This window comes from Pholis gunnellus (genome assembly GCF_910591455.1).
Source record: "Pholis gunnellus genome assembly, chromosome: 2".
NCBI lineage: Eukaryota > Metazoa > Chordata > Actinopteri > Perciformes > Pholidae > Pholis > Pholis gunnellus.
The window spans coordinates 21,067,471-21,092,845 of record NC_136536.1 but is presented as its reverse complement, the minus strand read 5'-3'; the positions used below and the strand labels follow the sequence as shown (position 1 = coordinate 21,092,845).

General features: G+C 44.4%; 1 protein-coding gene across 1 annotated transcript in view; it reads left to right on the top strand.

Annotated features, from left to right (window-relative positions):
- The window catches only part of LOC306702715 (plexin-A1-like), a gene marked incomplete at its 5' end in the record, with an annotated part of 201,338 nt that overhangs the window by 70,522 nt on the left and 105,441 nt on the right, over positions 1-25,375 (top strand). Inside the window, 2 exons of the mRNA XM_079168369.1 lie at positions 11,292-11,423; positions 23,908-24,008. Of these exons, the coding sequence (XP_079024495.1) occupies positions 11,292-11,423; positions 23,908-24,008 (233 nt within the window). The remainder of the gene's footprint in view (positions 1-11,291; positions 11,424-23,907; positions 24,009-25,375) is intronic.

Sequence of the window (25,375 nt, the reverse complement as noted above, 5' to 3'; positions counted from 1 at the left end):
GGTAACCAACGTTTTCTGGACCATGAACTCCCAGCTGACCTGTAGACTGGTGACCTCTTTCATATGGGAATGGCACGAAGTAACATTCCAGCTGTCCCATTTACAGCAAGTGTACAATAAATGGCAGAGCGTCGGTGAATTTATCTTGCCTGTCAATCTTTTAAAGTCTCATTGAGCTGATTCTGGTGATCTGTCTCAGTCGCCGCTGGTTATCCGACGCTTTTATCGTCTCTGAGGCCAGCTGAGGTCACTTTGCTGAGTCGGCGTCCTCAGTAACTCTGACCGACGAGCCAAGAGGAGAACGAGGTAGGGTGAAAAGTTGCTGCGTCAGACATTAGTCGGAGATTAATGAATGAAAAAAACATACTTCTTTTGCATTTCTTATTCTCTTACCAGCAGAGATGAATAATTCACGCCTCTCCTGTCTCTTTACCCGCTCGTCCGCGATGCTTCACCTCACAAACTAACAGGAGTAACTCATCACTCACCTATAGCTTTGGTTGGAAACTTGGTATTCATATTTGTGTGTGTGTGTGTGTGTTTGTGTCTTCCGGGGAAGGTTGTCGAAATTGTGTCACTCTCATCTCTCTCTCTCTCTCTCTCTCTCTCTCTCTCTCTCTCTCTCTCTCTCTCTCTGCGGCCCAGAATTAATCGCTGTGGCAGCGGGCCAGAAAAGGAGAGTAAAGAGAAAGGAAGAGGGAGACATTTATCATTCGCTCAGTAGACGCTCACCCTGTGACCGCACCGTGACATTGTTTTCTTTATTCAGTTCATTCGGGCCAGCAGCTGATAATTTATACGCGCTACCCCCTTTAATAATGAGTTGTTGTCTCCTCGAGGTGGGGCAGCCTCCTGCTTACACACACACACGCACACGTAAAATGCTCAGTCAACATCGGGGTCTTGACCGCTCTTTGTCAAAGTCAACACACACACACACTTACACGCTGAAGGAGTGGCAGTGATGAAGTATTCTTTCCTCCTGGTGTTTGCTCCAGTCAGGCTGATTCGAAACTACAGAATCGTGTATGTGTCTGTGTGTACACACGGAGTGTGTGTGTGAATGTGTGTGTGTGTAGCGTCTGTGGGAATTTCATCCTTGAAATTCTTTTTTTTTTCCTTCCTTTTCAATCTATACCCCCATGTTTACCTTGAAGACAGCGGTACAGTGGTCCTCGAGGCCTACACCTCTCTGCTCTTGACAAATTGAGCTAGTTTAGCGGTAGTTTCACTACTCACTGCAGGGCAAACACACGCACGCACACACACACATGCACACACACGCGTACGAACACTCACACCTACGCACGCTGCGAGGCTGAGTTATACACAAGTGTGTTCTGCTTGGCCGATCAGGTGTGTCAGCTGAGCTGGTACATCAAGACGGGGAGAAAAAGCAAAAGAAAGAGAGAGAGAGAGAGAGAGAGAGAGAGAGAGAGAGAGAGAGAGAGAGAGAGAGAGAGAGTGTGACAAGATGAAGAGACGAGAGTGGGATGAGAGAGGGACAGATGGGTGAAGAGAGAGAGAAAGAGATGCAATTGTTTCCAAAGCTCTGAGGAGCGAGTGAGAGGGAAACGGTGGCGCCAAATCAGATATGGCGAGGGAAGTGAAACGCTGCATAGATGCAAATACAGACTCACACACACACACACACAGACACACACATATCATTGATAGGACTCGAGAGATGAAGATTTGTCCTCACTTGTTGTCCTCTCAGAGCTGTCGAGATGAAACTCTTATGGTTGGAGTGTGGAAACAGTAGCTCAGGGGCCAGCAGTTCTGTCTGCATTGCATCCTCGCACTCTTCACCATCACCACGGCACCATTCCACACCACAAGAAACTGCCTCCTTGTGTCTGACAAAGGTTATTGAGATCACTCCGACCGCATCGTTACTACTTCTTCTGGTGGAGCGGGGCCTGTTTGCATCTAACAAAAATACCACCACTACAGTAGCAATAGCAATGTTGCTGCTCTACAGTACAGCGCTATACTGCAAACAATTCCAACTCACGGTCAACTTAATAGCTTTTTCTGGAGCTTTCAACCATATCATACGCTCTCTAGAGGTGGATGGAGTTTGCTCAGTTGTCATGGAGATGGATCTGTTGACATGAAAGCTCAGTAGCTGTTAGGATTTTATCCATAGCTCTTACACGACTTTCATGTCGGCTTATAAATGAAGAATGAAGGTTGTTTGTTGACCTTGGAAAATAGCAGTTCGGCAAAGCGATCCCACTTCAAGCACCACTTAGTATGAGGAGTTAGACTGACAGCCAGTGAAGCGGCAATGACTCTCTGCCGGAGATACTACCGGCCTTGTATTTGTTTCTCTCAGGTATAGCTCCAGAAAGCGATGATGGGCAACACACACAAAAAGAAAGAAAGAAAGAAAGAAAGAAATGAGGCGTGTGTCCATCACCTGGTTTGGAGCCAATGGGAGCGACCCTCAGAGGTTGACGGTATAGGCAACATATAAGCCCATTATCACTAAAAACAAACGCTCGTTGTTCTGAAGGCCCACTGCTCCGTAAGTACACACTCTACCTGCAACAAACAGAAGCACCTGGCTTATTATTATTATTATTATTATTCGGAATGACGTCATTGGACCTTCCAATTTTTTTTTTATATTCTGGCGAAGGCATGAGCCCCATCCAACCCAACTACGAGATACAAATGGAGAGAGGTCTTCAGGAATTTCTTTTTAATTATGCAATTTGAACTGTTCCATCATGTCAATAAATTCACACAATGATTCTAATGCACGAGCATGCTGGTCAGCCATGTGAGTTTGCTGTCAGAACTTATTCGGCATTTCTCTTTTTCAACAAAGACAAAAACCACAACTTTCCATAATTCTTTTCTATAACTATATTTCAAAATGCACACAAAGCGACCTCACAGAGCACACTGACTTCCCACATCCTCCAAACTCCATACAAAAACTGTTATTCAGTAACAGTCTTACAGCCAAACACCACTCGCTGCAAGGAATATTCTTTTTTTTTTTCTCCCTCATCTTCCTCCACAGAAAGTTGAAATGTGCCGAGGTGCCACCTTTCTTGCTCGTTGCTCACTTCAGCAGGAAGAACGGCTCCCGACTTGAGGCCCAGGAGCTGCCAGAATGCTTCTTCACAAGCATAGATATGCACATGCACGGATGTGCCTGGGACCTGCTCATAATTACGGTCCACCTCATCCCCCCCCCCCCCGCGCTGGTCCTGAATTTTCCAACCAGCAAACCGCACCGTCACCAGGCATTCTCTGCGTGGATGTCATTAGCTTCACATCGGCCTCGGCCCTGCAGGGTTGGCCCCGGGGAAGAATGCGGAGCTGCTGTTGTAGCACACAGCCAGACCCAGTTATGTCATGAGCATTCTCGGGGGCGGCATGGCACAGTGGGGGCCGAAGGGAAGAGAAGGGGAAGAGGAGCCTCACAAAGGTCCTTTAATCTTATCTTTAACCGCCGACGGGCAGAGGCGCACCATTTCCGTGCAAATCAACCCATTGTGAGTGAACGCGTTGTCATTTTTCGGTACCACTTGAGTGATCCGCTTTTGTTCTGTCCTGTTTGACACTTGTTACTGAAATGAGTGAGACGGCATTTCTCACTTGTTTTAAAAAGGACTTGATACCAGGCTAAATGGCAGAAAGAAGTTAACAAGAGGGACAGAAAAGAAAAGAGAGAGAAGAGAGGCAGATAAATAGATGGAGAGTAAAGAAGCAAAGGGGACTGCTTACTGTGTGGCTTACTTGTGTATGTGTGTGTGTGTGTGTGTGCACTGGAAAAAAGGCTTGTGAAAGCGGCGCCGAGGGGAAACTCAAGTCCATCGAGCTTGTGAAAGATTAAAGAGGCCTTACAACCGCACACACACACACGCATGCGACCATGCCCGCCCAAACCGACTGACGGCAGAGAAAGCACTGTGCCCTGTCTAACTATCTGACAAGAGGGGTGCAGAATGCAGCGCTGGCGAACGGGAGTCGTGTGCTCCTGCTTTGAATGGAAGGAGACGTCTCCCGTTAGTGTCTTCTGGTTACAAAGTGACATTTCGTGGCGCGTATTCCCCAGCAGGGATGTAAGTCAAAGGGATGCAGTGACATTTTGACGCTCCCAGCGCCCTGCAGTTTCGGTGCTAATAGTGCTAATAAAGCGGGCCAGGGGTCTGGGGAAGGAAAATAGCAGCGGTATAATTCAAGCTGTTGTCAAGTTATGCCTTTGAGAGTTTTTCCTTTTTCTTTTGCGTGAGTGTATGTAATTGCTCTGGCTGCTTTAGCCAAGTCGTCACACTCTGGCGAGCAGAGGCAACTGGAAGTACGACTGCTTCACTGCTGCTCAAAAATAACTGCTACATGTCTGCTGCTCTAAAAGCAGTGCTAGCTTTAGAAGCTGTTGCATGATGCGCCTAAAGTCAAAATCGATTCTATTCTCTACAGCTTGGGTCTAACTTTTTGTTGTTTTGGACAGTTTTACTATAACTTACGATACTTTACCCACCAAGTTAATATAGGAGAACTGTGAAGGTGGAGATATTGCTAACAGGGAATTCAGTTGATGTTCATCATCAGGCCGTGTTAATTAACTTCTCTCTGGAATGCACAAATATGATTGGCTGATAGCATCACCTGAGATGATTTACAACGCATGCAATTTGTCCGTGAGTTTCCTGGGCTGTTAAACCAGTGCCGTAAACGCTGGAAAAGCTGCGCCCGTTAAAAATGGATCTATCTAAATTTCTAAATAATTGATAAGGTCCGGGTCCAGATAGGATAGCGACATCTATTGCATTCTAATGGTTTAGATAATCTGGTGATTGCTCATCACTTTCCCTGTTTGACTTTGTGAAAGCGACGTCATCGCTTTGAGTACTATGTTTCACAGGCCATAGAAATAGTGGCAACCCCCCCCCCCCCCAAAAAAAAAACATACTTAACTAATGTCAATGTAAAGTAATCTTTGCTTTTACTTTTCTACTACACTTCAATATAGTAAAGCTTTACAGATGGGAGAAAGTAAAGAGACAAAAATGAAAAGAACAATATTTCAATATTCAAAACTGGAATACTGCAACGGCAACAAGCCCCCTTTTATGTGTTGCTAATGCAGCAGCAAATCATGTTTGAACTCTCTAGTGAACCAGTGATCCAGGAAGTGGAATCGGCCTCAAAGCATTCTTATCTCAGCACAACTGATGGCCACATGTGATCATTCTAATCCAAGCACAGTGGACTCTCTGAGCATAGCAGCTCTGCTCCGTCACAAGTTTAGCATGATTCCAGCATCAGCATTGGATTGCTGCTTTTATAAGAGCGCTGGTCATATGGATATTTCCCCCCAAACAAGGTCTAATCTGACCGAAACAGCGACTCTCAGTGTGTACTGCACATTTATTCGACCACACTTTGGCACCGTTGTTCTTTTTAACCAGAGCCAACTACTGTTAGGAAAACAGCTTCATAGTGGCATGCTGTCACCGGCCAGCTGTCTGCCTGTCACTCTGTGTGTGTGTGTGTGTCTGTGTCTGTGTGTGTGTGTGTGTGTGCATATGTGTGTGTCACCTGGGGACAGCTTCCTGTTGTGAGAGCAGCGGTGCGACAAAAGAACGATGATTAATTTCACTCGGAGTAACCTGTCTCGCTGATGTGGCTCTACATAGCCGTGTGTGTGTGTGTGTGTGTGTGTGTGTGTGTGTGTGTGTGTGTGTGTGTGTGTGAGAGCTGTAGACTGTGCAGTCAGCAGGTGTGCTGTGATACTTTGGATGCCCTCCAGTCAGGGTCAGACGCACACACACACTCACATACACATTCACCGAACATGAGTAGGCTACCGCCTTATAAATCTCAGTCCACCAACTCGCACTGACACCTCTTTCTCTCTCTCGCTCTCTCTCTCTCTCTCTCTCCTCTCTCCCTCTCTCTGTCTCTCCCTCCCTATCACATCCTCTCTTTTTGAACATGTGACTCGCCCAGTTTTTTGTCAACTGCTGACAAACTGTCAGTGTCAGGCGTGTCTTTAACTTGCATTGTTTCTAATGGCCATCAGGGGGCGACTCCTCTGGTTGCTAAAAGAAGTGTGGTTGTATAGAAGTCTATGAGAAAATGACTACTTCTCTCTTGATTTATTACCTCAGTAAACATTGTAAACATGAGTTTATGGTCTCAATCTCTAGTTCGAGTCATCTTCAATACAGCATGATGTTCATTTAGTATTTATATTTATAATTAAGGTCCCAGTTTAGAGTAAAATAGATGATAAAGCAGGGAATGCTTGTACTTAGCTCCACCCTCTTGCAAGGGTGGCGACGGCCAAAATGACGAACTCAAGGCTTCAAAGTCTTAGTCCACAAACCAATCGGTGACGTCATGGCGACAATGTCCATTTCTTATATAGAGTCGGTGGCTGGTATTAAATTGAACTTCAGGATTCTGTCAGTGTGTGTGTGTGTGTGTGTGTGTGTGTTCGTGCGTGCACAGACCCTCCTCTCAACAGATGAGACCAAAATCAATTTCATTAGGGATCATGAATACAACGAGGAGCCGTTAACACACACACTCTTACACACACACACACACACCACCGTAGATTTCATTAGGGAAATGCGTCGTCTCCCCCACCCACACTCCGGCTGCCCCCTCCCCCCCCATCATCAAATAGCTTCTTGAACATTTAGGACACCGGTTCATTACTCGTCCCCACCGGACATTTGTAACATCGGTTTCAGTGAGAAATGCTCACAAGGTTAACAAGCTGCTCTTATATCCTACTCTCTTCTTTCTGCATCCTCCCACCTTCCTCTTCATCGTCCCTCCCTTTGTCCAACCGTGTAATTAACTAGATGTTTAACAGCTGAGGTTGGACAGGGCACTGCTGTGTCTGGACACACATGCGCATGCAGACACACACACACACACATACACACACAGTGGGAGAAAGAGGTCTGTGTCCGTGGGGGAAGGAAACGGACAAGGGGGAGTCCTCAAGAAAAAGAGCAATCCTGTGAAGGAAAACAAAGAAAAGGAAAGGAAACAGGGTGAAGAGGAGATCAAAATGAAGTGGAGAAGGTGAGGAAGAAGGCAGGTGAGAAGAAGGGTGGCAAATGAAGGCCAAAGGGAAAGACGGAGGAGAGAAAGAGAAGGGAGAAAGAATGATTAGGAGACAGGAAGTCAAACAAAGCCACTGGGAAAATAAGAACCGAGGGCAGTTTTTGAGAGAAGAAGAATTGATAGCATGCGCTTGTGTTTTCCCAGTCTACCTGACCCAAAGGTGTGACCGCTGGTTGAACCCAGCATGGTATTAATCACTGCGCCACTCCACCCAAACCTCATTAATCCCCTTTGTTCACCTTTATTACTTCGTCCTCCTTTTCTACACACTCCTGTGCACACACACACACACACACACACACACACACACACACACACACACACACAAACACACACACACACACACACACCATCCCTCTCTCTGGTCCACCACACATCCCAGCTTCATCCCGCCTCGTCGGTCTCCACCATCATCATCAACCAGTGCATCGCCCGCCCGTGCCAGAAAAACGATCCTGCGCGTTAACTTTGCTAAGCTAAGCATTAAACTAAATACTGCCAAAATGTATCAGAGTCGAGTTATCCTTACGATACCTCTTCATTTCACTACAGAAACCGTGATAAGGTGGCAGCTAGCTGGAGGGAGAAGTTTGCTATTTGCCGTTGGCTATATTGTTTCTCATTTCCAGTAAATATCACAATATTAGTTGTATGTTATCTGATTTAAAAAAAGAATACACGTAGGATGATAAGCGGTTACATCTCCAGTGGGCTCGCTTGCTGTTGGGACACGGCGTAGGAAGGGTGATTTTTGGGCCTCCTCTATTCATATGTTTGAAATAGTTTTCCTAGTTTCAAAATACCACACGTCACCTTTGATTTGAACACAAACTCTCCTGCTCTTTGCCTTTCCTGTTGAACCCTACGATGAATATTCCGTCATGCTCCTGAAACCCGCCTCCTTGGCAGCCAACCATGACAATGAGCTCATATGGTAGAATTTACACAGGAGCATTGACAAAGAATGTCTGTTTAAAAGCCCTACCGCGACGACTAAGAAGGATCTCTAGTGGCAATGTGACTTCACAGCTTTTGTCCATTTGGATCAAAGGTAGAAGTAGTTTGGCATTGTTATCGGGTTGTTTCAACGTTAGTTTGTGAGTGCGTGTGTTCTCAGATATGCATTTCTTTGTACACCTGTGGACCTCAATGTGTGTGTGTGTGAGGGTTACAGTGTCCTTTATTGTATCAGCGGTGGTTTGGTAATGAGCCTAATCCCAAGGGGATCGAGGCGAGGGACAGGTCCGAGCTTAGAGGAGGAGGGGATGAGAGTTAAGTGTGGGCTGCAAACTCATCAGGAAAAGTAACCTTTAACTTCCATCCCGATCCCAACTTTCTTGGCGACTGAAGGTGGCCCAGAGAAAGGTCGAAGACATCCTTAAGCAAGACCCTGTCCCTGCTTCCTCAATGTACATCACCCTGGGAAAGAGCATCAGCTGAGAGCCTGGCATACAAATTCTTCGACTGAATTGACGTGTCATTTTAGCTAGGACATGCTCCAAATAGACATTGTTTTGATTGATTGGTGGATAATTTGAATGCAAATGGCAGCAGTTAGTGTTCGGCGCACTCATGGTGGAGTGGCCCTGCTGAGCAGGATAAAAATACGCACGATCGTCGAGCTCCAAAGAGGTAAACTAATCAGTACAAAATAACAGCCTGTTTTAATGACTCATAAGCTGTCAGCAACATCAAAGCGGGATCCTTTATGTTCTTTTTTCTTTTTTTGGTCTAATAATTACCCTCAGAGCAGTCATAAAAGCATATTTAATAAGCGCCTTTTAAAACAGGTAGACGCTGCTTTAGGAGGTCTCTTTCATCTTATAGCCTGGGCTTTGTGCTAATACGTTCCAGAAAGTAAGAAACTGGACAAATGGAAACATGAAAAAGACCCAGATGCCCTAGTGTCGCCCTCTATCCCCCCCACACACACACACACACACACACACACACACACACACACACACACACACTTGTATGGCTTTGAATTTAGTGAGCGCAGACGACACAAAGACGAAGAAGTGGGATTTATGCTCCCCTGCAGGGGTTTCAGCGCGGTAAACAGATGGCATTTATTTGAAACTGTTATTTTTAACATAAAGCGATAAAAGTTGGATGCGATCGAGCAGTCCGCAACATTTCAGCGTAAAAACAAAACAATAACAGTGGATTACTGTAGGGTTAATGAAAGTTTCTCACCTTTCCTCAGTGAGGAGTCAGTGTTTGGACACACTAACTTTCAGAGGTCAGAGAAGGAGAGCAGACACCTGCAGGCTACTAGACTAGATGAGAATCTCCAGTCACCTGCTCCAGTCTGCAGTCCCCTCCGTGCCAGCTGACCTGAATCCCACTCCAACTGGCCTCTGCCCCGAGCTGTAGGCCAGACCACGCTCCCTGCTCCTACACCCCCCCACATCACCACAGTCCTTCACTCATAGCAACCGATACGGCGGCCCAGGGCTTGTAGCCGTTTTAGAATGGCCAAACAGAATTTTTTGGTGGTTAATATGTTTTTTTTCCTTTTTCCGCTCGCCTGCATTGTTGCTCACAGCCAGAAATACAGGGGGACAAAAGGTCACACTCACGTCAATAAAGGTTTCAGAGTGTTTGTGTTCATGTGGGAGCAACATAAGGGACAGCTAAAACAAATGACCTTTGGGCAGTAACAACTTGGGTACAGCTCCTCCACACACACACACACACACACACACACACACACACACACACACACACACACACACACACACACACACACACACACACACACACACAAATACACTTATCTTGGAAGTCAGAAAATTTCAGCAATTTGCAACTTTTGTTGTCAGAGACAGTAAACTGTACAAGTCAATACAAACTGTAAGCGGTATTGGCACTGTGTCAGCTTTTCCAACAAAACGTGTTCCTCTCTGTTCTGTTTCTGCTGCTACATGCCTCACATTTTCCCTTTCAGTGTAAAACCACAAGACTTTAGACTCTGAACGTCCCGCTGAAATGCGAATTTGTGAAAACACTTGACTTTTAACCAAAGTCGCTCCCTCCTCTTGAGCGACAAAAGCACATTCGGTGATGACAGTCTGTCTGTTAATGAACCTTCTGTTCGGAAAAAACTGATTAAGGAAAGTCTGGTAGTGATCTGGCAGATAATAACCGCAGATACTGTTGAGAGTAGGGAGACGAGAGAGAGAGAAGAAAAGTAAGATGACAGAGCGAGTCTAGGCGACAGAAAAATAGAAAAGTTGTTTCAGACTAAACTGCTGTCAGGTGATGGATGAGCAGATGGAGGTCGGGAAATTAGTAAGAGAGAGAGATCCACACAAGAAGAGAGAGAAGGAGAATATGATTTACTTGCTGGTTCAAGGGAGAAGAACCTCCATAACTCTGTAATTTTGCCAGACCCAACACTGTAAGCACCAACAAAAGAGCCATCATTTAGTGGATTACTGGAGTTAGGCTACATTAAATAACAGTGGGCTAAGCACGGGACAGACAGTGTTTAATGTGAACGTCCCAAACTGACAAAATTTAATAAAAGGTTACATTTAGTCCAAAAATGTAACTTACAACAACTCACATCAATACAAAATGAAGCGTGAAGAGTGATGTAAAGCTTGGTTGTTCCAAGGTATGTGTGGGGTATTGAGAGCTAGCTAGCTTAGCTGAAAACCCTGGTACACCGACCACCAGCTTTCAGCTAGCTACTGAGCTAAAGCTAACTTTCGACATAAAACATCACCAGCCAGTGCACGTAATGCTAATCATGAATTTACTGTGCTGCATTTAAGCCTACAGCTGTGGCAAAAACTGTCTTAACTTAATATAAAAGTAGCTTTAGTTAGCTAAGCTGTTGTTTAGTTAGCTAAAGCTAAAAACACTAAAAGCTAGCTTACACTGAAGTTGACAGACATAGTTTCTATCCTCCTCGTCCAGTGTGTATGTACATTTCATACTGTTTTCATAGGGACTATTGCTAGACTGAGGTTTTAATTAAAACACCTGGACCTCTTTGGATTATCAAGAGTCATCAGTGGTGTTATGAAGACAACAGTCAAATCATTTGAATGTCAAAAGTACCATATTTTGACAGGCTAATACTTCTTTTGTTATTTGTTTTATGGTCAAACGCTAATTTAAGAAGCATTGGATTGTAATCATGGCTTTTTCCATCTGCCCTCTTCCAGATCCTGGTGAACTCCATCACCCAGCCTGCCTTGCTGTATGAGAACGTGGCGGTGAACGACGGGAGCCCCATCCTGAGAGACATGCTCTTCAGCCCGGATCACCAGTACTTATACGCCCTCACCGATAAGCAGGTATGACAATCGCACTCGCAAAACAAAATGACCTACAGCCGCGCAGGGTTAGCAGGGCAGCCCTTAGTGCAGCCCGCGGGTCGCTGTTGACATCCCTGATGAGGTCTGGTGATTTCGGGGGAGAGATCCAGCAATAGCGTGACGGCCTGTGGCGCACAAATACATGCGCACCTAGCTCGGTTGGTGTGTGGGTTTTTCAGGAGCATCCATGTTTGCAATGATTTGCGTTCATACACTGTCACGCACACTTTCATAAATACAAATTAGACTTGCTGAGTGCTCACAATAACACACACACACACACACCTGCTCACTACTGACAATAGATGTAGTGAAGGTAAGAAAGGGCGAGCAGAAGAAAAACGAACATGGAGACAGTGGGATAACACCATAAAGACTTCATGAGGAAAGTATTAAAAACATGCACTGGGGGAACGAGCAATCAAGCTAATTACACACATACGGTACCACATACAGCGCCTGAACGCATTTGCAATTCAAGCAGTATTATACATGCAAACGCATATATAGATTCATAAGTGCTAATTAATATCATGAATATTAAAATATGTCACATATAGGATGAAGCCCCGTACCACCCTTCCACTGGGGATACAGTGCACACACCATCTTTGCATTTTAATTGGTTGCGTGTGAGAGATTTGTGATTAAGAAGTATGGCAGCTTTCTATTCTTGAAAGTCATGTTTCACAAGATCTTATTGTTTTTGACAGCAATGCTTGGTCACATAAGCATTTTAAACGGGGAAGTTTCACTGTGAAATCCTTTGATGGTGCCGACCTTTGAGAGGACGGGGAGCCAGAGAGTCCAAAGCGGAAAAGACGTTTATCAGCTATGTCGCATCATCCCCTTTTATTTAAGATTAAGATTAAGATAGACTTTATTGTCCCGAAGGAAATTTGTCTTGGAGACATACATACATACATATTTACCCTCCTCTGTCGCAGTATAAACTGCTCCACAAGAGGCGTGGTTTGCAGACAGCTGTGAGACAGGAGTTGGTTGTATTGACTATCTTCTGAATAAACTTATTATCTCTTCAACAGCTCCGCCAACACACTCCCTAACTTTCCTGCTCCAGTAGTTTTCCAACAAAACCTACAAGTAGTCACCACGTCACCGAGCTTCTATGATCAAATGTCTAATGAAGACGTACAGATGAATTGTGTCACTGTCTAATGTGACCCTGCCTGAGGTATACATTTCCTTGAGCAAATATTGAAATAGAAAGAGTCTTTGAGAGTTTTTGTTGTGCGATTCATTTAGGCATTTTTATCGAACTGTTGTTTTTGTCATGAATACTTAAAGGCATCAACCAATCGCGTAAGAAACTGGTTGAGTTGCCCCTACATTTATGAACAACATCATGGAGGCTCTGTAGTCCAAATCAGAATGGCTCATTTTAAACCTTGGCAAAGATAGCGTCGACCAGATCTGCTCCTCCCGTTCTTACCTTTCAAAATAAAAGCCCCAGACATCGCTTTTTTGTGTTGTTTATTCGTCATGCCCCCGGTGTGTAAAAGCCTTTGATATCAGGAAATGTCCAGGACTTTACTCGGAAGAGCAACTGCGCTGTCTCATTGACTTCTCATTTCCCGCCCCGACCTCATCCGCAGAGTGATATGTAGAATATAATCAGCCCTGTCACGTAGGTGCTGTTATCCAGAAACGACTTCATCCACGAGAGTTTGATGCCCCAGTCTGCAGAGTTCAGCTATGTCCGCCTTCCCTCCCCTCCTCCCTCTACCTGCGCGGCTCTCTTATCTCATAACGGTTAATGAGCGCGCTGTGATAACCTTCAACAAGACTTCCCCGCTACGTGGACAGTAACTGCCATGTGAGTGCTGTGTAAATTACCAGCAATTAGACATAATTGACTTCCGCGCGTCTGAATGAGCGCGAAGAGGCAGCGGAGTGTAATTGATGAGAGCGGACGGTGTCGGTGTTGATGAGGCGGGGGGAAATGAGGCCCTTCCATCATGGACGGCAGTCCAGCCAGGCTGACATGTGCCGTACAGGGAGATCCATAAATACATGTTTGAGCAGAGGGAGTCCACCCACACAAACACATACACACTGGTTTTTGAAACGCACGCACTGAACCTCAGGAAGTTGATTCAGAGTGGGATTTAATTCTCAAATGTATTAACATTAACAACGGGGTTCAACTGCAGCACTAACATCAACATTACAGCAACACCAGATCAGCAATATTACGAAAAAACAAATGTCAAGAAGGTCCAGAGTCAGAGCACTCACTCACGTTTGGGAAAAAGAGAAGCAAGAGCTTTAGGAGACCTTCAGAATAATGTACGTTTATACAAACAATGGTGAGCTGTCAACAGAGACTGTAAGACTGAAGCGATGGAATCACGTTGGATGATAATCCCAGCATCGGGCCTGTGTTCAACAATCTGTGTTTTAGCCAGCAGTCCAGAAAGTCCATGCTGGGAGTGTTCGCAGATTTCCCCTTTTAACTCCTGTCATCTGCATTAAAGATGACTGCCAGAAAGTCCCTTTCAATTATTGAAGCCGGGGTTTTATTTTTTGATGAGCACTGATATGTCCACTATGTGTCTGTCCACTACATGTCAGCGCAGTGACTGTGAGGAGGTCTGGCCACAGGAGAGGAGCCTCGCAAAAACCCGCAATGCTTCCTCTTTTTCAGGTGATCCACACGATGCCGTTATGCTTCAGCGAAGGAGAGCGTTCACACTGTACGTGTCTTGGAGAGGAATTATTTTTATTAAACTGCCGAGAGTCAGTCCAGTTCATCTCACATATTAGGGAGATACGCTTCACTTTCCCGATGAGCGTTCGTTGAAAAGATAGATAGATGCCTCTTGAGTCTCCATCGAATATGAAGCTCCAAAAAGAACGATTAGCTTAGCATCCGTTAAAATGCTGTGCCGGACAGAAAGGCTTGGCATAATGAGTATAAATTCAGACTCAAACTAATCGTCAGAGGAGAAGATATGGAATGACCATCTCTGTGCACAGCCCTAATGGCCGAGCTCCAACATTGACCAAATTCACAGTCCAGTCAGCGAAAAGGAGAGAGAGAGAGAGAGAGAGAGAAGAGAGAGAGCTGAGGAGGTGAGGAAATATAATTGGCTCGCAGGATATGGTCTGTCCCCTTTCTCCGACTCTTCCTGTCTCATCTTTTCAATATTCTTAGCGGTCCTCACTTCTGTCTCTCGGATGGAGTGAGTTTGTGAAGTAACTGCTCTCCCACCAGCAGCAGCTTCAGACGGCATAGAAGAGAATAAGGATCTTCCCTCTGCTGCAGAATGTTTACCATCTGGTAAACATTTTAGCCATTTGACATTTTATTGTCAAACAGGCTAGCATCCTGCAACATTGAGCCTCATATTTATTTAGCTAATTTAGTTGAGTATCCCTTTTTTTTGTCTTTGGGGAAGCAAAACAAACTGTCAACAAAAAACATTGACATATTCTCCTCATGAAGTTGTTGTAACGGTGAACCCGTTAGTTACACACTCATTTGAATTGTGTTTGGTCCACAAGCTCCTGCGAGGGACACGTCCGTCTTTTTCGCTGCTAAATGCTCCACTATGTTTGTGTGTCAGCTGGTTAGTGCTAGGTGGGTACACAGAACGCAGTGGGTTAATCAGTAAAACAAAAGGAGGTGATGCATCTGCACCTTTGGAAACCCTCTTTCCTTTGGCTTTCCGGTGCCTCGGTTCCTTAGCGAGGCCTGCATCAGGACTCTTCTCACCAAGCCATTAGAGAGCCTGTCATATACATACTCTCTGTGATAATCACTTCCAGAAGTGAGGTATACCTTCAAACTGTTTGTCCTCTCCTCCTCCTCCTCCTCCTCCTCCTCTTCATCCCTCCATCCCTCTCTCCTTGTTGAATAATAGAAATGCCAAGTGATGAGAGCTCAAACATCACAAAGCCCATTCCCCGCCTGACAGAGCAATTTACCTTTTCCTATATTCACTCACACACATAATTAAAAGTGGTATATTGGACTGCGGCGCATAGACTGCGTATCTGTACAGCAGTACTGACTCACACACAAGCACGCGCACACACACACACGCATGCAGTGCGAAAACATAAAACTGCCCGATTCACCGCGAGAGGGTAGTTTTCGATTAGCGAGCGATGGATTTATACATGGCTCTCTTTGTGTCTCTGCTTCACACACACACACACACACACACTCGCACACATACACCGTGTATCTTTGCCTGCCTCAAGCTTTCGGCCCGTCTCTTTCTGTTCGCCGATATCACGTCATTTTTGCGCTCATAAAAATGAACAGCGGCACTAAATCAATTTTATCTCTGCCGTTGTTTCCTCGTTACATGTTCAAATTGTCCCGATCTAATAAAAACAGCGGGGCGAGAGAGATTTTTCATCCTGTCACCACCCTCCGTTGTCGATGTCACCGAGACAGATATTTCTCCCTATGGATGACATCACCCTAATTGCTTTAAATAAATGACTGAGCTGATTACAGCTCATAATCTATCGATTTCTGCTGTACCTTTGTACCAAATGACTCCCTTATCGTATACTTGCCGGTCTTGCTGCTACTTAGAGGCGACGCTTTCTCCTCAGCCATTCCCCATTAGAATGAGTTATTCTTCTAACAGACTTGTATTTAACATTTTGCTTGTTTTGGATGATTTTGCAATCCCGTTCTTGTATTGATGCACAGCGCTCCTGTGAGGCCAGGCCCATTGTTTGATCTTCCCTCCGCTGTAGCATCACCGCCACATTTCCACTACTGAACATGCGGGGCAGGGTCCAGGCCTCTCTGCTTGTCAAACAGCTTCGTAAGGTGACCCCCCCCACCCCCTTCCCCTCCCCCTCCCCGAGGCCCCTCAGACAGCGGCATAATGGTCCGATGATGTACCTCCGTGTATCGATTCAGCCACGGTACAGAAATGTACTCCGCTCCACTGTACTGCACAGTGGAGAAACCCTACCCCTGGCACCGCATCAGAGAAGGTTCATATTCAATTCACTCAGCATTTACTGCACTTGGAGGTCAGGGAGAAACAACCGCCGCGCGCTACCCCCTTTTTTTTTTTTTTTTAAAGCAGTTTCTTTCTCTTTTTTTTTAAACCGTTAGTGAAGACCGGGACAGGGAGAATGATAGGATAGGATAGGAGACAGGAATCTTCTGGAAGTGCCCCCGGGCCCTGGAACGGCACGTCTCAGCAGTGGGTTTGCGTGGGCAAGTTGAAATTAGTGACGGAGATGTTAGGACTATTACTCTAAGACGCTGTCTGTTTCAAGCAGGGGACGACTGTGAATATCATTTGTGAAGTGTCTCTGAGCAAAAGACATTGCAGTCCTCCAGGGCTGCTGCTGTCTCAAGCTCTAACACTTGACTTTACCCGACCCCACTGAGCCCCTCGTGGATTTAACCAGCGGCATCGGTTAACAGACACTCAAACATTTACTTTTGCACTATCCGAAATTCGTTTGGCTCCAAAGCGGACAGCCTCTCCGGCGAAAAAGAAAAGCTACGCCAAGCGTTTCCTCTTTCTTGAGTTGACAACAGTGGAGGAAGTGCTGCTGGAAGAGTTGATCGCAGTTGCTCCTGCGCTCATTAGCAGTCTGTGGAGCCCTTTGGAAGTCTTCTGGGGTTTTTATGTGAGGGCTTGAGAGCTGGACAGAAGTGCACATCACACTCTCTTGAGTTAATTAGCATGGACCAAACCATTTGATTTGACTGTTGTTTCAAAGATGTATATATATATATAAATATGCATGACTCAAAATGGCATTTTAGATTTATTATTTCAATGTGTACTAATAAAGTAATCACATATTTGCTGTCAAAAACTAAAAGAAAGGACTTTTGACAGTGGTGTGACATACTTTTTAAACATTTGCATTACACAAGCATGTTTTTGAGTGGCATCATATCTGCCAAAGTCCTTGTCCTTTTCTGTCTTACACACAAACATACACACACACACACACACACAATCTGTCAATGCTGTCTGTCAAGGCAGAGAGATGAGTGATCGGCTGATCAGATTGTGATTTGTGAGACGGTCAAAGAGACTGACAGCTATAGAAAGAGAGAGATGTCTTAATGTGGTTGAAAGGAACAGTGTGACCTGGATTTCAACAAGGACATGGACTAAAACTCATTTGTAATGTGTGTGTGTGTTAAAGGAATACTTAATTCCCCAAATGATCATTTGTACATTAATTACACACCGTGTGGTACCTTGAATTCTTGAAGAAAACCTGCATGCCTCCACGATTAACGAAGAATTAGAAAACAAAGAGAAGTCTTGGATGAGTTAAAGTAATTGTGGGCTGTGTTTAACAAAAGAAAAACATCCGTTTACAACCTCTCACACAACTCCCGCAGTATCATCCAAGTCTCATTTGTGCATATTGGCTAAAACCTTTCTATTTAAAGTCGAGATGAAATGAAAAATGCCTTTAAGATCACATCCATCATCATGCCATTGTGGAAAAGTTGCACACAAGGATAAGATGATAAAGAGAAACGTGTTAAAGGGGTTCACTGTTTAGGTTTTGCTGATTATATACGCTGTCAAAGACTGTCAGGTTTCCGCCATTGACTGTATATAAGAAGTGGACATAGTCATTGTGATGTCACCCATTGGTTTGTGGACTGCTGTTTTGAAGCCCAGAGTTCGGCATTTTGGCCGTCCCCATCTTGGTTTCTGGCCATCGCCATCTGGGCTATTTGCAACCAGATGGGACATGAGTGGGTTAAACACTACCAAACATTAAATATTAAATAAGACATTGCAATCAACCAAAACACTTACAATTAACTTTCATTAATTCCACTAGCGACCTGGCAATCACAAGGTAGCCACGCCCCCTAAAACATAGCCTTCTCTGTCGTCTATTTGACTCTAAATGAACCATCATTTACTAAATGAACATCATGCTGTATTGAAGAAGACTTGAAATTAGAGATTGAGACCATAAACTCATGTTTACAATGTTTACTGATGTAATAAATGAAGTGAGAAGTAGAGTCATTTTCTCATAGACTTCTATACAATCAACCAATGCAACCAGAGGAGTCGCCCCCTGCTGGCCATTAGACAGAATGCTTCAGGCACTTCTGCATCGGCTTCACTTTGCAGAACCAGAGGTTGACGCCTGGTTGCCTCACAGTGTCTGGATATGACACTTTCTCATTTTATATTTATTGTTAGGATATGGCTAATACCTGCAGGTGATTAGTAAGCTCATGAAAACAAGAATCTACTTTTAAAGGATAAGGATGGAGAGCTCCTCTCTATATTTTTCATCCGTATCTCATCTCTCCGTCTCCTCCTTGTGTATGTCTTTGTCTACTCGTGATCTATGGCCTCATTTGCCGTGTTTTTCAGTGTCCAGCCAAATTCATGACAGATGAGAGCATAACAGAAAGACGGAGCCAGAGAGAGCAGGAGAAAGGAAGGAAATTGGACGGGGAAAAAAATAAATAATGAAAATGAACAAAAGGGAAAAGTTGTGTATTTTATATCCTGGAAACACCTGTGTGTATGTAAGATCATACTGTAGCTCTTCTATCCACAGAGTGCGTAGCTGCCTGTTGTGCACGTGGCAAGCGGCCTTGTTTTCATTGAATTCAAAACTACATGTTAAAGTTCTTCTATTAATTCACACGTGTAGACACTCTTTGTCACGCTAGAACGTGCACACCACAAATTGCATGACTACGTCGCTGGGTCTGTGTGCGTTTGTGCGGCCTGTATGTTTTAAAACTCAGCTGGCTGGCAGAATAAGCCATCCGTCAGCCTATTGTGTAGTAATAGCACCTCGTATTCTCCCCCATATTACACCGAATGGACAATTACAGCCGGGCCTATAGCCGCGACTAGCTGGCACCGCACGGGCCCCATATGTGGAATGAAACATCAGTCGCAATTACATTTGTGTGTCTTTCTCATCCATCCTCCCCCTGCCTCCCTCACCCCCCTCCCCCTTCTCATCTGCCACGAGGCGAATTAAGAGCCTCTCTATCGTGACCCAAATGAGAGAGCTCTTATTTATTTGCAATAAAGTCTCCCCCATTATCTCCCCTGCTTCCCCTCTTCGCTCCACTCTGGAAACATGGCGACAAAAAAAAAATGTAAAAGAGCATCTGAATCCCTCTGGAAGATTATTTTGTCTACAAACGCCGTCCGTTATTATTAGTTTGAAGACTAAAGTGAATGGTTTAAACGGACATCTTTCCACCGCGGTCCCGGTCCTTCTATCTTCCTCCACCACATCCCCAAATTCCCCTCCCTCTCTCCTCCCCGCCTCCCTCCACTGTCCACAGATGGATGTGTTTCCCTCTGCAGCAGCAAATAGGCCAGGAATGAAAATGCCATATTTAATATAAAAAGGTGGTCCTCTCTTACTTACTGTCACACACACCCACACGCTCCCTAGCCACCCCAGTAAGACAAAGAGTCTTTGGCTGAGCCTCTCCCGTTTCCCGTCCCATTAGCTGTTTTCTAAAACTCAATAATTGAACTCTTCCATTGGAATACATCATCCGCCTTACTACCACAAAGCCCCATTGAATAAACTTCTCTCCCTGGCTATTGTGCTTGAGCATGACATGTATTTTTCTTTTTTTTCTACTCCCCTCCCTCTATCAGATATGCTGTATTACTAGCATGGTATTTGTCCAGGCAGCAAATGACTGCAATTTGCTGCTATTCAGTGTCCCGTAAGAGGCCTGCGTCTGGTAATGGTAGCATTATAATAGTTATCAGACACAGGTTACTATCATCATGCTATGAATCTGCCATAGGCCATTGTGTGACACAGAAGGAGGAGGTGTACAATGTGAGTATGAAATGGGGGGATAACGGGCATCTAGTTCAGTGATGTGCTGTTATGAAAGCTGTCTATGTGTAGACCTTTATAAAGTAATGTCACATGAGGAACGAATACATCTCTACAACAAAAGGCAAAAAGAAAAATTGCAAAGCCAGAGAATCCTCCAGAAAGTGTAATTTTCCTGTATTGCACGTGCGTTCTGATAAAAATGCTTGCTGCACACGTAGACGATGCCGGTTCTATATAGTATAGAAGTATATCAAAAGAGAATAAAAGGCCGAGGGAAGATGCCTCCCAACATGTTCTGCTAGCTATATACAGACTGCGTATAGGGCACAAGAAGACTTATTGTCCTATACAATAATTCACTACATGTTAACTGTCCTAAAGAGCACTCATATTAACACTAGTCATTTGTGACCAACCAACATCCCTTACTGCCCCTCCCCCACCCCATTCAAACCAGTTCTAGGGCCCACGTGTCAGGATCCCACAGTTTTCCCATTCTTCCTGCGGCTGCCTCACTTTTGTCTTTTAAGAAGCTCAGTTTTTCGTTTCGGCGGCTTATAAAGACGTAGCTCTGGGTTCTTTACCCTGTTGCTGGTGCCCCCCCCCCCCCCCCACACACACACACAGCAGCTTTTAGGCATCATACTGTTGTTTGCTAGCAGACAAAGTGACTTCACGCAATACAAAGTCAATAGAGAGGGATGAATTGTTTTCCCCTCCGGTGTGGGCGGGACTTAAATGCGCTCAGTCTCTATTGTTGTCGAGATGTTTCAGTCTTAGAAGACTTGAGCTGCACTAGTATACTAATGTGGCTGTGCAGGACTGTAGGAGTCACCTGATGGAAGCACATATCTGAAGTACACAGTGACGTGAAAACCAACATACACATTGGTGTCTGATTAATCATGCAGCAGTTGTTCAGGCAAAGGACATGAAAAGATCCTGATTTGCTGTTTGAAGGTTGAGAAGTTTAAAAAAAAAGGGGGGAAGAGTTTCCTCTTTGATGGTTTCTACACTGCTGCGCCTGCAGCTGCCATTAGAATTCACCCTCACCACCTTCCTGCTCACCCGGTGTGCCCCCTGCCTCTGCAGTGTTATTGATGTCGTACTTCACCTGACTGAGGCAGCTGGTGGTGCGTGCATGCGTGTGCATGTCTTGGGTGGTCAGCGATGTATTTAAGTATTTAACAACTGCCCCAGAAAAACTTGTCTCAGACTCTCAATTTGGTCCAAAATTGTGACTTTATCGCTGCTGTGTGTGTGTGTGTGTGTGTGTGTGTTTGTGTGTGTGTGTTTGCCTGAGGCGGTTTTATGTCTGCCAATCCGTCTGTCACCAGCAAAACCGCTTCCGGCAAGTTGAGATAAAACACATGGATGCTGATAGACTGGTGATTTTTGAGATTTAAGAGAGTATGCCTGAGTGTGCACAGGTATGATTAAAGCACTTCAATATTGCCCGCTTTATGGATAATTCCCCGACGAGTGTTCTACAACCTGGGTGAAATTCGGGGTAACTCTTCCTGATAATCGTGCAGACAGATGGCGGATGGTGAAAGTGCATGCAGCGGCAGAACACGTGTCTGTTTAATGACGAGTGCAAAGACAACTATGTGTGGAAATGAATTTGTGAAACGATGATTCCTCTCAGCCTCCCCTCCCTTATGTTCGTGTACTTCTGCACTTGGAAGTTTAAGAGGCAGGTAAATTTGGACAGCACTGTTTGATGTCCTTGTTAATACCCAAGTTCTCCGATTTCCCCGAAGACATCATTAAAGTTTCATCTTATCTTAGTCATGCAGACACACAGATGGCAGCCGGTAGAGATTTAGACAAAAGGAGTAACCCTCGATGCTTATCTCGATGCTGTTATGGACAATAGAATGTTCTTTGCAAGGGATTCACTGATACTAAGCAAACGTAGTCCTTTTATGTTCTGATATGATTCTTATGTTCTAGTGCAGAAATGTGTCAACCATCTGTAAGTTTCAGTGTGAAAAACAACACAAACGTTTTTGAAGATTAAGTATTACCGTTGCTACATTTTTGACAGCTGGAAGGTAATGTGAGGAACATATTGTTATTATTAATTTACAAAGTTTCAAGGGATATCCTAGGTAGAAATTTGTGACAGTGAATTCTAAGCAAGACGAAATAGGTTCATGGCTTCATTAAAAGGCCTTATTAAAGGGACACTTTTATTTTATCATCCATACATTTGGGGGACTTTCAAGAGACAGGTTAAGAAAGGAACCGTCAAAAAAGAGGCAGAGCTTCCATGACTTTTTAGTCCTGAGTATGTCTCTCCAAAAAGCGCTGGATCATACACTTTTTTCTGCAACTTTATCTTTAATTTATGTAACAGGGTTAAGGCTTTCAAACTGTGCCCCTCATTCGCCCCTCATTCGTAACACAGGCTTTTAATTAACAAGACTAATACTTTACAGCCATGCTAGCAGCTCTGTGAGGCTTTGAGCTAAATGCTAACATCAACATGCTAATATGCTCACAGTGATGGTGCTAACATATGGCTTATAAAGATGTTTACCCTGTTCTTATTTCAACATGTTAGCATGCTAACATTAGCACTAAACACAAAGTACAGCTGAATATGAATGGAATGCCATTAGTTTTTCAAGTATTTGGTCATAAACCAAAGTATTGGACACATTTAGATTTTAACCTGATGATGGCGCTAAATGAAAAGTTATGGGATCATAAAGTTCTTAAAATTCATCACGAAGAGGACAGGAGAGTTTGTACCAAATGTAATGTCAATCCATCCACATGTGAACCTCATGGTGGCTCTAGAGGAAAAGTCACTAAATTGATGAGTCTGCCTCTTTTGGGAACCATGAATGAAAAAACAGATGGCAACCCATCCAACAGATATGAGTCCAAGCCCAAGTCAGAATAACCCTGATGACATCACAATGAGTAGTACTCCTCATGACTAGTAAACAGAGCTTAATGTGTAAAATGCATAGTGCCCCTTTAATTAGTGGCTCTCAGAACAGTTTTCTTTCCATTTTAATCTGTTACGATTCAGTTCAATTCATTTGTACGCAAGAAAGGAAACGGAAAACGGAAAATTATCAATACATATCCCAAAAAAACCATTAAGATAATACATATTATGATATAATATTATAAGTTGTTAGCGGAAGACCCAGTCTGTTTTCCAGATATGTCAGATTAATTTCAGCAAACAGTTTTCTAGATTATGTTTAGTATCTCTTGAATTACACTGCTTGCTGGCATCAGTGCTCCCTGGTCCACTGGAGAACTGTGGGCAGTACTCCGTGTATCACGAAGAGATGTTTGTCACAGGGTGTAATCTGAACCCATGTGTGTGTGTGTTTACATGTGTTTGAACCTCTGCTTCTCCCCCTCTAGCTAGCCTCGTATGCAGCAGCGTGGAGCAATAAGCAGCACGTCCAGAGCTGTTTATCTCTGATAGTCACAGTGGGCTTGTTCCCTTTAATCTCATGTTCCAGGCTCAGGAAACCTCCGGTAGATCCCGCGTTCACCAGACCTATACGGTTTAAGCTGTTTTGAAGGCGGTGTGCACAGCGGCGCTGGTGTGCAATATTAACCAGACAGGTGTGTGTGTGTGTGTGTGTTTTATTTCCAGGTCACCCGTGTACCGGTGGAGAGCTGTGAGCAGTACAGCTCCTGTGGAGCCTGCCTGGGATCAGGGGACCCTCACTGTGGCTGGTGTGTGCTCCATAATGTGTAAGTACATACATACTGTTCACTATGTTGTATTCTTGCAGTCATTTCCATGGTTGCATTAAATACGTGCTTTGCAGTTTATGATAATCAGTTACGGACAGGATTATGGAGATTCTATCAATTCCATTTTTATGATGCATGTGCACCGGCAACGGCCGCTGTCTGTCCGCCTGTCTGTCCATTCACGTGACCACGATGTCTCAGGAACACCTGGAGCAAAATGTCATTGACAGACGTCCACCTGGACTCAAGGATGATCTGATTATACATATTAAAAATGATGGAAGAAGAACATAAAAGGAGAGCTTGAGAGGGAAGTTCAAACCTTGCCTATATCTTCACCCTCAATGCTCGAAGTGGTCGTGCTCGTTGTGTTTCTGACATCAGAAGTTTGTGGTGGGAGGGGCTACAAATGTTTGATAATCTGACAAGCCCACAGTTTGAGTCGTACTGACCCCTTTACACTCAAGCAGCGTCGAGTTGGCCAATTGAAATCTACTCAGGATTCTTTTTCTGGTCGGTAAATTGCCTTCCATTAAGCTGTTCTGCTAATTTTGTCTGAGACACTTGTGTCAATGAATTGACCATTTTTAGCAAATTACAGTTATATAACATAGATAGATTTCAAGGGCAGGGTTCTGCTCCATCAGGGACGTCTCAGAGAATCAGAGATAAAACAAGGATTCTGTTGAGAAACCAAACAGAAACACACTGTACAATGCGGTCCGTTCTCATTTTCAACTCGCCCCACATGGTCAGGACTCCTTGGCGCCACTTTTTAATGCACTGACTACACTTTAAGATAACTTTGATTTCAGGAAGAAAACTACTTTGTTAGGTTTGAATAAACAATTGTGTTTTGGGTTATAATCAGTGGTTATTACATTTGCTACTTAATTTGACGTGATGAAAGTTCAGTACCTTACATAACAAACTTACTAGGGCTCAGTATCGTTTAAAATATTACGAGTACCAATTCCAGTACCATTAAAAAGATTCCGATACCAAAACACTACTTTCTGTCTGTCTGTCCATCCATAGTGGTTACTGTTTAAAACTGTTAGCTCTGTCATCACTAGCTGCTAGTCGTCGGCTCAGACATCTCCATATTCAAAGCCTTAAGCATACAGGCAATCCCAGATGTATGGTTTGTAGCTGCTGCAGTAGTGGACCAATCACACGGGACATCACATCAAAGAATACTTGCAGTGATTGACTGGGGAGAAAAACGTACAAATTGTCATTATTTGTCTAGCTTTGCTCTAGGAGCAAAAAGCATTGATTGCAGGGATTGTTTTACTGGGGACGTTTTGATACTACTTGATACTGGGTTATAGCGGTTGATACCTTTTAAAGTTATCGTGTAC